Source organism: Ammospiza nelsoni, chromosome 13 (genome assembly GCF_027579445.1).
Source record: "Ammospiza nelsoni isolate bAmmNel1 chromosome 13, bAmmNel1.pri, whole genome shotgun sequence".
Taxonomy (NCBI): Eukaryota; Metazoa; Chordata; class Aves; order Passeriformes; family Passerellidae; genus Ammospiza; species Ammospiza nelsoni.
The window spans coordinates 6,124,733-6,138,725 of NC_080645.1; the positions used below are offsets into that span (position 1 = coordinate 6,124,733).

Below are 13,993 nucleotides of genomic sequence, written 5' to 3' on the forward strand. Positions count from 1 at the left end.
TTCCCACCATATTCTCACAATTATTGCTATTATTAGTGATAGCCACAGTGGGATACAGAGGGAATAGACAGGAGTCCCTGGCCTTTTTCATGCTGTGTTGTCTAGACTTACAAGAATGTTAGATTTTGTCATCCTGCTTCCTCTCATGTTGTTATAATTGCAGAGAATCTGAAATTAAAATGGAATTTTGACCTATCTGACCCTCTCCTCATTGTGTCCTAAACCCATCGAGGTTAATGGAAAGTCATCCTTGATTCAGGGAAAATCACATGTAATGCATAAAACTAAAGCAGAAAACCCAATGCAAAAATTTCCACAACAGTTTTCACAATATTTGTTCTGAAGTCTTTGAGCAGGATGAATGCATATAATCTAACTCACAATTATGGAGATGTTTCATGCATTTGTAGAAAAAATTCCCGGCATACCCAGGAGTACACAGTAACCAAAATCTGGCCTTCAAAAACTGGAATTCCTTCTTGGTGTAAAGCTAGAAAAGATGAATCTGTGCCTCTGAATGAAGATGGAAAAGAGTGAAAAGATTAATCTCCTGCCTCTGTGCCGTGGCATTTCTCAGCTGGCATGTGTGCCAGCCAGCACAGTGGAGCCATTGGCCGACTTTCCTTCACCCAACACTACAATTTCAGAACCTGCAGGAAAAGTACCTGGCAGCTGTTTTCCCACTGCCCGCTTTGCAGTGCTCCAGAGGACTGCAGCTCTGTCTGAAGCCAGGTCAGCATTCTCTGCATTGCTTTGGAATTCCCAAAGTGATTAATTCAATGTGAATGCTTGAAGCCATCCCTGGAAAAAATGGCAAATGGTGTGTGACTGAGTGAGTGTCCAGACTGCTCTGTGGCACTTCTCCTTTCTTCTTGACAACTTCACAACTTCATAAAACTGAATGTTATCAAAAAGAAGGTATCTTTCATTCACACAGCATTTTTCAACTTGGAGGATGAGTTTGATGTAAAACCCAAAGGAAAAATGTCTTGTTGGAGATTTAAGGTCATTTCTGTTGGAAAAAAGTGACTACATTTGTAAGGCACTCAGTCAGCTATTGCCTCTGTAAAGGTGCAGCAAAATACAAGCAGGGCCCAGAATTCAGTCACTTCTTCCCCCACAACCATGAATTCTCAATCCCCCCTTAGAATGTTAAATATAGAAATGATGTTCGGGGCTGAGACTTCATGTGCATCAGGGGCAGTTTCTTACAGGAAAATGTAGAACCCCCTTTTTTTTCCATATGGTTCAAATCATCTACAAAATGAATCCTACAGGAATAATTTCAGATGTGGAAGCCTTTAAAATGGGGAAATAAGAACCAGATTCACTACATTTCTCTTTTCCAGCTTGAAAAAAAAAATCTCTTAGCAGTGCCCAATTATCAGTGCATTGGAGATAAAGATTGCCTCTCAGAACCACTTGTAAATTGTGTGATGACACACATCATAAGGATTAAAATATTGGTCATCTTCCCTACAGGAAAGTACTTTGTCATGACCAAATGTGATCTGACATTTGAAATATGCCAACTTATTGCAGTGAGCAGGCGAGTTAAATTCCTGTCAATTATTTAAACCCTGTCTTTTATTGATGGAGGCAACTTTAACCTTCTTTTAGAATGTTAAGTAGATACAGGCTGAGATCCATAATTATGAATTCATGTTGAAGAGAGGAGAATGAGAAAATTGTGTATCAGAATATAATTTGTGTGGGGAGGATTATTATTATTATTGTTGTTGTTGTTGTTGTTGCTGTTGTTGTTGTATTTCAGAGGGCAATTAGACCCTCTCAGTTCATAGTGTGGAATCTCTTCTATTGCCAAAACTGAGATCACAGTGGGACATTGTGAGCTCTGGTTTTGGGTCCCTGTGAAAGGTGCTTATTTTGGGGAGTACTGCAAAGCTGCCTTTGATTTGGATCAGCAGAAAATAATTCCTGTGAAAAGAGTGGAGTAGATGACTGTAGTCTGTTGAGGACCTGTAGATTTTTGATAAATCTTTCCACCTGGAACAGACTTAAAATCAGTTTCTGCATTGGTTTAGTTAATGGTTAAAGCTGTGAAGATTCATATGTAACTTTCAATTTTCACTTGCTTTTCACTGTGTTGAGTTTTCCTCTTGGGACACAGTTCTTAAAGCACAGAAAATTCCACAAATCCTTAAAAACTGCAGCCCTTACATTAGGCATCCAAGCTGCTCTCCTTGTCATACCCATGGCATTCAGGCCCTGGGAGGTTGCTCTGAAGAAGAACATTCATTTCGGAAGGGAAGAGGTGAAACATGTGACATGTCTGCATTTTCAAAGATATTTTTGAGGAAGGAGGTTGGAATCATGGTCTTGGAGGACTCAAGATGTGGGGCAAGATGGTTTGCAATTGACATTTGTTTGTCTGCACATATTTTTCTGAAGCCTAAGAGATATGTAGTCCTCATGGGATGTCAGTTTTGGCAGGAGGGTGTTGGCACATGGTAGAGCCTCACTGATCCAAACCAAAAATCTGTATCTAGTATTACGTATATAATGTAATAGAATTACCTGATGAAACTTTTTTGGTTTTTGACTTGGTAAAAAAAGGTGTTTATTACAACATGTTTTACAAAACCAAGAAATGAAATAAAATCATAACTGATTAATGAGCTGCATGGAAATACTTCCTCAGTGCCACCCACATTTCCCTGGCCCCGATCCTGGAAACACTTCATCACATGTGCAGTTTTATGCACAGATCCTATGTGAAAACTACAGTGTAGTTTTCCCATACTTGTGTCTTTCAGAGATCCAAGAAGGAAAACTGTCAGATGCTTGCCTTTACTGATTAGCTTTCCCTTGTAGGAGGGTATACATTTTGCATTGTGTTTAAATTATGATTAAATTGCAGGGAGTTGATTACTGAACGATGGTCCTTAGATGTTTAGATGCTTCAGCTTTGTGCTGCTGACCTCTAATGTCATTTTCTACTTGGAATGCCCTCAAGTCTGGGACTCCTGTTTGGTAATGCCTTGTTGTGAAAAAGCTGTGAAGCTTAATTCAAATATTTTCTTCTATGATATGTGCACCTATGAGAAGTTGTGTTTTCCAAAAGCGCTTCCTTTTTATGTATATCCTGTGCACAAATAAACCTGTATTGTGAAGAATGGGTTAATATTGCACATGAAACTATGCATGCTATTGTGTGAAGGTGCTGTGCTGCACATCCGTCATGGTTTTAATCACTACGCTACACCACAGTCTCTCTGGATTGTGTTTTTCCAAATGGGAAACCTGGTCACCTCCAAAAGGAAACGATGCATATTTAAATGGGAAGAATATCCAGATCATAACTTGAATAATCTGTAACTTGAGTAGCTAACCGGTGTCGAGGTGCACGTTGTGGTCAGCGTGGGCTCTGCAGGAGGGTCGGTGGCTGTGAGCTGGCAGCCTGCTCTGTAACGCGTGCTGCCGTGTCTCTTTGCAGTCGGGATTGATACGCACGCGGCAGATGGAGTTCCTGATCTCCCCGTTACCTCAGCGCCTGGCCCGGCAGCACAACTACACGTCCCCCGCCGGGCACCACCCGCACGTGCTGTACAAGAGGACGGCAGAGGGGCAGGTGCACGGGCCCCCAGCCCGGCCCCATCCCAAATCCATCCCCCGGGGCCGGCGCAGGACGCGCGCCCACCCCGCGCGCCCCAGCGCGTACCGCCACGGACGGTTCCAAAAGCAGCATTTTTGTGGACGGCGCAAGAAATGTATGTAAGGAAACTTTCTCTCCTTTCTTGAGGTAGTGGCTGTTTCGGGCTGGGTCCTATGGTGGTCCCAAGGGGTGCTTCACATCTCCTCACGTCCCTTTGGGAGGGAGCACTAATAACTTTAAGTTATATATTTCTAACATGAAACGCATATGAGAAACTTGAGTTTTGCTCTAAGTTCATAGAACCACCTCTTTTATTAAGCCATCAGAATCACTGTTTAGTTTTTTGCGTGCTTTGCCTAGATTGAAAGATCCCAGTGGTGATTTTTTCTTACATTGACATACTTTTCAGTAAGCAATTCTGCACAGTAATGAATGCCAAGTCCCTGAACTTCTCTCTGTTAGACTGAGGATAAAAAATTAATTAGGCTTGAAGATCGAGAAAAAAAGCTTCAAAATCATTAATTTCTGAGAGGATAGAGAAAAAGTCTCAGAACTCACCATTTGATAATGAAATTTTCAGCAACTGAGATCTTCAAAAAGAACCACCCATGTAAATTGTTTAAATAAGATTTTGAAGCCATGTCTTAAAAAATATATTGAAATACATTATCCTGCCAAGATCCATTCTGAGTCCGTCATTAGGCCCTCAAATTGCAGAACATTTTAGAGCCCCCTTGGACCTTATATCTGTACTTTTAGCATTCAGCTGAGTCTTTTTGAAAGCTGATCAGCTTCTGAGCTGAGTTTCTTAATGAGGGTTTCCAGGACTGCAAACAGTACTGAAAACAGTGCCTGAGTCCACTTATATTCTTCCAACTTCCTACAGAAGTTCTGAGAAAATGAGCAGCTTCCTCTTCCAAAGGTGTGTAAGGAAGAAGGAGAAAATAAATAGAAGGGAAGGAATGGGAAAGGAGTTAGTGGGAAGGTGGCTGGCTGAGACTGAGGGCTGAAAACAAATGGCTTGTTAAAATTTCAGAGATCCTCCCCCCCAGATTTAAAAGCCAAACCTTCAACTGCCAAATGCACAAGCCTGTGATTCAACCTGTAAACATTTGCCTTCTACTGCAATCCCAAACTGCCTCATTACATCCTCCCTTTCCCTCCTGTCTGGTTTTCCTGCTGCAGAGCAGGGCTGATGGTGCTCTACACTGGCCTATTTTATTTGGATTGTCCACTGTGTTTGCTTTGTTTACTCTTCCTCCTGTGACTGCTTGTCCAGAATGAAAATTATCCACGTCCTCTTGAGCTTTTACACAGTGCTTATCCCTCTAATAGAGAGCATTTTGAACACTGTATTTGTATGACCTCCTGGGATGTGAAAAGATATTATTGTTATTCTTGTCTTATAAATGGGTCAGAGACACAGGAGAGGTCAGAAGTAACCAGTGATTCTGGGAACCTAATTGAGAAACTGAATTTTCTTTAAAGTACTTTGTGCTTTTGTAAGTCTACATGTACATCTATTTATTCAATAATTTCACTTACAGCTATGAGCTCTTAGCTGCATATTCAAGCAGGTTTTATGTTAAATGAAGAACGTGTAGTTAGCATCCAACTGTGATGAATTTAGTAAAAGTGATTTACACATCACTGTTTAGGAACTTGATGTCAGACACACTCTTAGGATCTGATTCAGCAAGATGGCATTTAAGTACCTTACCCACAAAACTCTTTCTTTTCACAACCTGTGGTCTTTCACTTTGTGCAGTTCATACCTGTAACCTTTTTAGAGTAAGAAAGGAGTTCTAAAAAATAACAACTTATTTCCAGACCCAGTCATGGTTAATTTATAGAACAAATCAATCTCGTGTTCACTGAATGAGATACAAATAAAATCACATGCCATTGTTTAATTGAGTAGAGGAAAATACAGGATGCAGAAGAAATTACCCTAGTAAAGGGAGCCTTTTTTCTATGAATATTTGGTACTTTTTTTCTTCTTGCTTTTTTTTTTCTTTCCTCTTTTTAAGTCTTTACATTGTTTTCCTGGTCTTATTCTGAGATCTGGAGTCACATAAATTTGAAATTTTCAGCGAAATCCAATCTGGTCACCTGGAATAAAGTTTCAGCTCAAATGAGCAAAGGGATGGAGAATTCAGGCTGACAAAAGGGGGTCCTCTGATATTAACCCTGCCTAGTCAGGGTTAATTTATCCCAACCTAAGAATGAAATCAAACTTGCTGAGCAATAAGAGGAAAGAGCACATTGCCACTTGGGTGTCATAAAAATAACTTATCCCATCAACTTGTACATATCATCTTTTAAAATTTCATGTGCAGAGACTTTGTAAGCACTAGAAAAGCCAGTTAATCATCTTCCAAGCTCTTTGTCACAACCTAAATTCTTTTTGATCATGAGAGTTAACTGGAATATAGTTAGTAAAACATGCATGAAAATGCTGCTGCTTAGGTTTTCTGAGTAGCAGTGAGGGTAAATTCAAGAGCAAGGCTCCTCTGCTCCTGCATATATATTCAAGAGCAAAGCATCTCTGCTCATGGATATGTGTGTCCAAAGCACTGGAGCTGTATTGCCTTCAAAGCAGTACCTGGGCACTGATGTGCCTTGAGCTGAGCCCTTCCCTCTTGGGTGAGATCTGTCCTTGTGTCTTGATGTGCTTCCAGAACAGACAAGTTCTTTGAGTTTGTAATGGTTCTGTATAATGCGTGATACACTTGAAAATCACCCTAACCTGGTCCTTTGTATGTTAAATGCACATCAGGATGCTGAGTTCTTGAAAGCAGACCACTGTTGTGCATTCTGTGGTGTTCTTGATTCCCCAGTTTGGCAGGGTAGAAAGCAGGGTCTGCTTTAGCTCTCTGGAATAAATTTCTGATGAGGAACAGGCAGGGTTCTTTTCATTACCTGGGGCTCCCTCATTTGTCTTGTTACATCCTGTATCAAAAAAACCATTATTATACAAAGAGTTTGTTATAGTGGCCTTTCAGTTAATTCTTGATGCAAAGGCAGTGTAGGTTGATGCAGAAGAACCTGTGGATGGATAACAGGAGCACTGTAGGATGTGGGAAATGGATTTCTCTTCCTGATTTCTGGTTCCCTGAAAAACTGGAGCAGAAACCAGCTGTGCTACTGCCTGTGCTGCACCTGCACAGAGGGAGAAAATTCTCCCTAGAGCTGGGATGGGCACTGCCTGTTGTCACACCATCCTTGGTGTTGCCTGACTCTATAAATACATTCCCAGCAGGAATAATCTCCTGGCAGTTTGTCATGGAAGGCCAGTGTCAGTCCCAATATCAGGCTGGCAGGAATTTACTTGTGGTGTGTATCTGATTTCTGTACTGCCCGTGGACATCTGTTGTGGAAAGAACTTTTTTGCCAACTGCTATGTAAGTAGAACATGCCAAACACCTCAGGAAGTTATCAAAAGGACAGGAAAAATGCAGATACTCTGTTAAAACTTCTGTTGTATGTTTTTGCACAGATGCTACCATTTTTTTAGATTAATTCCTTGTTTTAAACTGCTTATTGAATACGAATGTGGTTCTCCCATTTCCTTCTCTCCCTGTAGCAGTCCTTCCCTCAGGAATGAATCAGGTCTTTTTTAATAAATATGGAAGAACTCAGCCAGAAGTATTAAATCACATGCTATAAAAATAATCTAAGGCTTTAAACCTGTGATACTTCATTTTCTGATGAAACTGTTCATGGGTGATCTGAACTCTTTCCAAAACAGTTTTATTTCCTTTTAGATGCCCCCAAGCCACCCACAGAAGAGACCTACATTCGCTCAGATGAGTACGGGACTTCTGCGAGGTTCAAAAGATCATCTGCTAAAATTCAGAAAAATGGAAGTCTGAATGTTGAAACCCTTGTTGTGGCAGATAAAAAGATGTTGGAGAAACATGGCAAGGAAAATGTAACAACATATATCCTAACAGTCATGAACATGGTAAGGTGGGGTGTCACTGAGGCGTCCTTTCTCTGGGGAATATTGGTGTTTCAGAGTGGGATCTTTCATTAGACAAATACTGATGACAACAAGAGCAGAGACACCTCATGCAAGCCTTTCTTCAAGCCTCATCTAATGTAGTACTTTATCAAAATCCTTTAAATACACATCTTTAGAACATCACAGCTCTGGCAACAGTACTGTAGAGTAAAGAAAAATAATTAGAAAGTATTTAAAATGTTAAATTTTAAAATGCTTCCTGTATAGTACAAAAAAGGCAGATGCTCCGAAATTGACACTTTCATTTAATATCATGAAGCTTTATCTTTTTCATCTCACGTCTCCTAGAAACACTTATTTGAGAAAGCACAAATATATTTCTATAAAATTGATATCATTTGACTAGAAATATGTTTTCCTGCATGGCCTTGCTGTTTACTTTTGTACTGCAAAACTTGAGCTTGAACTTTGGCCTTAATTACACTTGATCCAGGAGAGCAAGAACAGATCAAACCCCATTGGAGTCAATAGAAGGTTTTTGACTAAGTATAGTTTGGGACATAATTGCTTCTGGTTTGAGCTCTTTTGGGTTAATCCTACAAGGTGTCTAACTCCATAAGTTAGTACTGAAAATTGAAGTCCAAGATAATAACTCAGTACATATGTTTAATCTATTAAAACAGGATTATGCATGTAGGTGATATTTCCTCTCCCATAATCATTGCAGGTCTCTAGTCTGTTTAAGGATGGAACAATTGGAAGTGATATAAACATTATTGTTGTGAGCCTGCTTCTTTTGGAACATGAGCCTGTAAGTTGTGTCAGAATTTTTGTCTGAGCTACTTCATTTGCTGCTGTTCATTGGGAGCATTGGGTGCTCCCATGTTTTGTGCAGGGAGGTTTCTTAAGGCATAGAGTGTGAGAACAAGATTAAAACTGCCAAAATCTCCAAAATGACACTTTCTGCTTTTCACTGCTTCTTGGGTTTTGATTCTAAATTCTTCATTTCATATAAATATTCTTTAGAAACATTGAAATGCTTCCAGTAAGATAAAACCTAACATTTTCGAGCGTTTCCTTGAGGAGAAATGGCTGGAATGAGAAATCTATTTAATGAGCATTTAAATAAATGGAATAATTTTGAACTGGGCTTTCCAAGGTGTGGTGATCAGAAGTGGCAAGGGGTCATAAGTCCCAAACTGAAGAAAACATGTAACAAAAGTTGGGAGCAGAGCCAATTCTTGTGTCAAGGGTGCTGAGACAAAAAAAGACAAAAATCACTTTTGCTGAAAAGAAACTTGTGAAGGGTTGAGCTACTTGGATAATACTCTTCTTCCCCAGCAATTACAATGCATTATAATCACAATATTGAATATGGCTTGGTGTACAGCATTCTCAGAAATCAAATATATTTGTACACTAATTCCAGCCACCAGCTTTGGAAATATCTGTTTCTGGGGAGAGGCCCAGTTTTGTTTTACAGTTGTAAGAAATTCCCTCATCAGCTGACTCAGGCATCACAGACAGTTAACGTGGGAACACATAAGCTGATGTGGAACAAATATGAAATATTAACTTAACTCCCCTTTCCCTAAGCAGCTGTTACTCTTTCAATCTTTCTCACGCGCTGCTGGAAACACCTTGTCTGTGTGTCTGTGTGTCCATCCCTCCCTGCAGGGCGGGCTGCTGATCAACCACCACGCTGACCAGTCCCTGAACAGCTTCTGCCAGTGGCAGTCTGCCCTGGTTGGGAAGAACGGGAAGCGCCACGACCACGCCATCCTCCTGACGGGCTTTGACATCTGCTCCTGGAAGAACGAGCCCTGTGACACTCTAGGTGTGACACCAAACCACGGGTGGGACACCTGGGCCTGCCCACAGCACGAGCTGAGCTGGCTTCAAATAGAGAGTCCATTTTTGCACATTGTGTGTCTTGATGTTGGTCTTCTTGAAGAGGACAGGACAGTATTATTTTTGGATTGTCACCTCTTCAAGGAATATTTTTTATTTTGAGAATATTTCTCAATTATTGTTTCTCTATTATTATTATTTATTATTATTATTTATTTCTCTATTTATTATTATTTATTTCTCTACTTTTATTTCTCTATTTATATTTCTCTATTTTTATTTTCTTTCTGTGACTCCTTGCAGGTTTTTTTTTTTTGCATGGGATTCCTCCCTAATTGGTAAAGGCATGGTGGGGTGGGTTGGGGGCAGAATAATTTTTACAAATAAAGTATAGTTGGAGAGGTTAGATTTGATTTATACTTTTTATATAGGAGTTCCTTAATTGTCAAATAAAAGTCTGCTGTAATTCCTCCATGATAAACCTGATGGAGTAGACAAGTGTCTCTGTGTGCCAAAGTAAACTGGCTTACTAGGACCAGTGCAGATGATATGTGAATTTGGAATTCTGTAGAGGAACAAGCTATTTTACTGCTTCCTTCCTTCCATTCCTCCAGGATTTGCACCCATCAGTGGCATGTGCAGCAAATACCGCAGCTGCACCATTAATGAGGACACAGGCCTTGGACTGGCTTTTACAATTGCTCATGAATCTGGACACAAGTAAGTTTCTTCTTCTGTAAACAAATATGTAAGTGAATTGAAACATTGCCTATTTAATATAAATCAGTTAAATACAGATCATTTGGACTGGCACTTTCTAAATATAAATCATTTGGAAGCCCAGGGAGTGGTCATGGACAGGGTTCCATCCAGCTGGGGGCTGGTCACCAGTGGTGTTCTGCTGGGCTCAGAACAAGCCAGGCCTCTTTAATACTTTGAGATTCCCACACTGCTCCCATATTCTGGTAGACAAATCCATTCTGGTATCCCTGTGGTTGCTCCAAAAAGAGAGGGGTTGCTGCAGGTTACTGCAGCTTCACTGGAGAGGGGTGATCTCTCTGAGTCTCTTGGAGGTCTCCTTTTCCCAGAAAATCCAGTTTTTCATAAAGAACTTTGAACCTGTCTTTTGTTCTCTCTACCTGTTTAATGAGTGATTTGCTTAAAACCCACCTTTGTATGGTTTCTGCCTTTCTGTATTTATGTCCATTGGATTTCCATTTGTTTTCTACTGTAGAAAGACTGTAATTTTCTTAGAACCTGGTGTCTCTCATACAAAACCAGTAATAATCTTTCGTGGAGCTTCAGCTATTCTTCAGATTGTTGAATTAAATCTAAACAAGGGGATCAGGTTTTGTTCTGCTGTTTTTTCTCCCAATAATTTTGAGTTACCTTTCCACAACTTTGTGCATGGTTTTGACTTCCAGTTTAGCACAGTTCAAGCTGGAGCCTGTCTCCCCACTGGCAGTAGAGAAGCAGACTTTCTCTGTGTGGGACAAACCTAACATCAAGGCTTAGTTAAAAGGTCTTTATTTTTCAGTAACATAAATGCACAGAAAACCTTTGGAAAGCAGTGGTGCTGCATTCTGCTGGTTGGTCAAGGCATGAAGCCTTCCCATTCTGCCTGACTGCTTCGGCACTATTCAGTTTTCATTGCACTGATGTGCTCTGCAGCGCACACTATGACCTAATGTCTACACGAGTGACCCTTTCACAGGTTTGTGTGCATCTGAAGGGAAGCAAGGAATTAAAGAGTAATCCAGCTGCCACTGAGGCTTGTGGGAATTGTGCCAAAGCATTCAAAGAACCAGATATGCAATGTGAATATTGTGTGATCCTCCTGTCAAGCTAATGCAGTTTCACTGACCTCAGTACATTTTTAATGCCCTTCCATCAGTATTAGGGGAGAATGAGGCCCATAGCTTATTTTTCAAGAATTATCCCATTTAGTCTCTTGATGTTCTCTTCCCTTTTTATTTCTTCTTATTTACTTTGAGAGAATCAAACTGGAATTTTATTTTTTTTTCCTTTTTCACCACTGCCTTTGATTCACATATTATTCCACCTTTCCTTGGTATACTTTCATGCTCCTAATAAAATGCATCTTATCTCTTGAGAAAAGCCTGTGCCAGACACAAAATGTCTTTATGATCATTTGTCATGTTCATGGTCCTGAGACTACCTGAAATGTGATGTGAGACAACAGAAGTTTGTTTCTGTGATACAGAGATTCTTGGAAGGAAAAATCTGTGACAGCTTTGGGGGTGCTGAGGTGCACTATGAATGTATTAACCAAAGGTTTCACAGGGGGTAATATCCCACTCTGTGATCCACTGAAAGCTTCAGTGGTTAAACATTTTTCTGTTTTGTTAGACATTTTAATGATTTTCTAAAGTTTGTGTTTTTACCTGAAACCTCAATGGCTCCTCTGGGTGTTCAAAGCCCATTGTGTCAGTGGGATATAAACTGGGGATTCTCGGGCTGCAGAGCAGGGGAGCACAGTGTTTTATGAAGGGCTCTAAAACACTGGCTCAATTGGTACTTTTTTTGTCCATTTATAGGAAGAGCCATATATTTTAGGAAGTTTGGAGCCTCAGCTGGTGGCAACACATGCAGTAACTCTGATGAGCCTGTAATGATTTATAGCAGGAGAGGCTTGAGTCCAGTAAATGAGATATTCCCTGCACATGCACAGATTACATTTATAAAGTCGCCAGTGTTCTACAATATTGAAGTAACAGATGATGAAATTTCTATCCCAAACACATTGAAATTCACAGATGTCCCATGCAGTCAGTAAAGTCAGAACAGGGAAAGGAAAACCTCTAAAAATTATCTTTATTACATCAATAAAATCCCTATAATTTGTAATTATAATGTGATTTTTTTATTATTGCTTATTATTTTTTATATCATCCTAACCTCTCCTAGTGAAAGCAGGACCTCCTGATGCTCAGACTGAGCAAAACACCCCATAAGAGGCAGTTTTCCTAGTAAGAGGCACTATTCCCATTAAACAGTTCCAGTCTAGACAAAATGACACTGTATAACAAAGGTGAGGAAACCAATGTGATTTGCCTGAGATAATATAGCAAGTTAGTGGCTAAAATTAGAAAAAATAATATTTTTGTACTCATACTTCTGTATTCTATTCATTCACACCCATTTCCTTTGCTACAGCTGGAGCTCTGTAGCTCTTCCCCCTGCTCAGGAAGGCAGTTTTGGTGTGTAAAGCACATTCCTGTGGGTGGTGTTTCCCTGGATTGTGATCTCCACAACGTTCATGTCAGCAGGCATTGTCCCTGCAGGGACAGGCTCACTCTGCTGTGCAGGTTGTAAGCTGGCAGATGCCTAGGAAAGGACAAGTGTGGCTGAACACAGGATCTGTGGTGTCCATCCACCCCACCATGGAACTGTTCTGCTTTGGGAAATGGGTACACTGGGAAACCCTGGCACAGGCTGCAGCTCCTCTGGGCAGTGCCCTGTGCTGCAGCAGTGTGGCTCTTCCTTGGAGCCTGACCATCCTTTCCCATCAGTGTGGGGTGACAAAAATTGCTGCTAATTAAAACTTATACCGATGCTAATTGGAATGGTGCATAAATTTTCATCTCTTTGGAATGACTGGGATGAACTCCACCTTCCCTGTGATGTTCAAGCATAGAGCTTTTACCCAAAAAGTGTTTCTTTTCCCCCATATCTTTTCCTGCTTCTGTTTAATCTAGACTTTCTCTCTCCCACCTGGTTCTCTTTCCAGCTTTGGGATGATTCATGATGGAGAAGGAAATGCTTGTAGAAAAGCTGAGGGAAATATTATGTCTCCCACACTCACTGGAAACAATGGAGTGTTTTCTTGGTCTGTGTGCAGCAGGCAGTATCTCAACAAATTTCTCAGGTAGGTCAGATGTAAATCTGGGCCAGTGCCAGGGAATGCAGCTTTAGAAATTGGGCTTGAATTCTTGAACAGCATAAAAATTACTGAAGTGTGAAATTCTCCTGCTTTAAAATGTGCTCAAACCCTTGCAGTGTGTGAGCCCACAGGCTTGGGCTGCTGCAGCAGTGAGGTGGTGTGGCCTGGAAGGGCTTTTTTGTCCTGCCTTGTTTCAAAAGCAGGAGCTCCAGGAATACCCTGCAGTAATGACTGGCATGTCATTCTTTCCCAGGCATTCCTGTCAGCAGCTGGGTTTATTAGAGAATGAGTAGGAAGCGTGCACAAAAGAGGGCAGACTCAGTGGTACCAAAGTCATTACAAAATGTAAATTAACATCAGTGGCCTTTCTCACTGGAGTTTCTCTCCTGATCTAGCTCATGTCACCAGTAAAGGCCATTTTACATTTTTCACATCCTGTTTCTGGGAGAAACAAAAAAGGAGAAAGAGAAGGTTGTCAGGTTTTTTTCCCAGTGTGTTGTCATTACTCAGTGATGCCTTTAGAGGAACTGTTCTTCAATCACTGTTTAATTCATGATTACATTAAACTTTCCCTTATTTTATTTTGTTATTCATGGGTAGAATAGATAGAAATACTAAAAATTGTGTAGGAAGTATTTTGAGCAAGAGCAACACA

At 40.5% G+C, this 13,993-nt stretch overlaps 1 protein-coding gene across 2 annotated transcripts in view; it reads left to right on the forward strand.

The window, feature by feature from the left end:
- The window catches only part of ADAMTS18 (ADAM metallopeptidase with thrombospondin type 1 motif 18), a 77,348-nt gene that overhangs the window by 24,422 nt on the left and 38,933 nt on the right, over window positions 1-13,993 (forward strand). For both annotated transcript variants that reach the window (XM_059481477.1, XM_059481476.1), the window contains exons 4-9: window positions 3,458-3,731; window positions 7,384-7,583; window positions 8,311-8,394; window positions 9,261-9,420; window positions 10,049-10,154; window positions 13,186-13,323. In XM_059481477.1, the coding sequence (XP_059337460.1) occupies window positions 3,458-3,731; window positions 7,384-7,583; window positions 8,311-8,394; window positions 9,261-9,420; window positions 10,049-10,154; window positions 13,186-13,323 (962 nt within the window). The remainder of the gene's footprint in view (window positions 1-3,457; window positions 3,732-7,383; window positions 7,584-8,310; window positions 8,395-9,260; window positions 9,421-10,048; window positions 10,155-13,185; window positions 13,324-13,993) is intronic.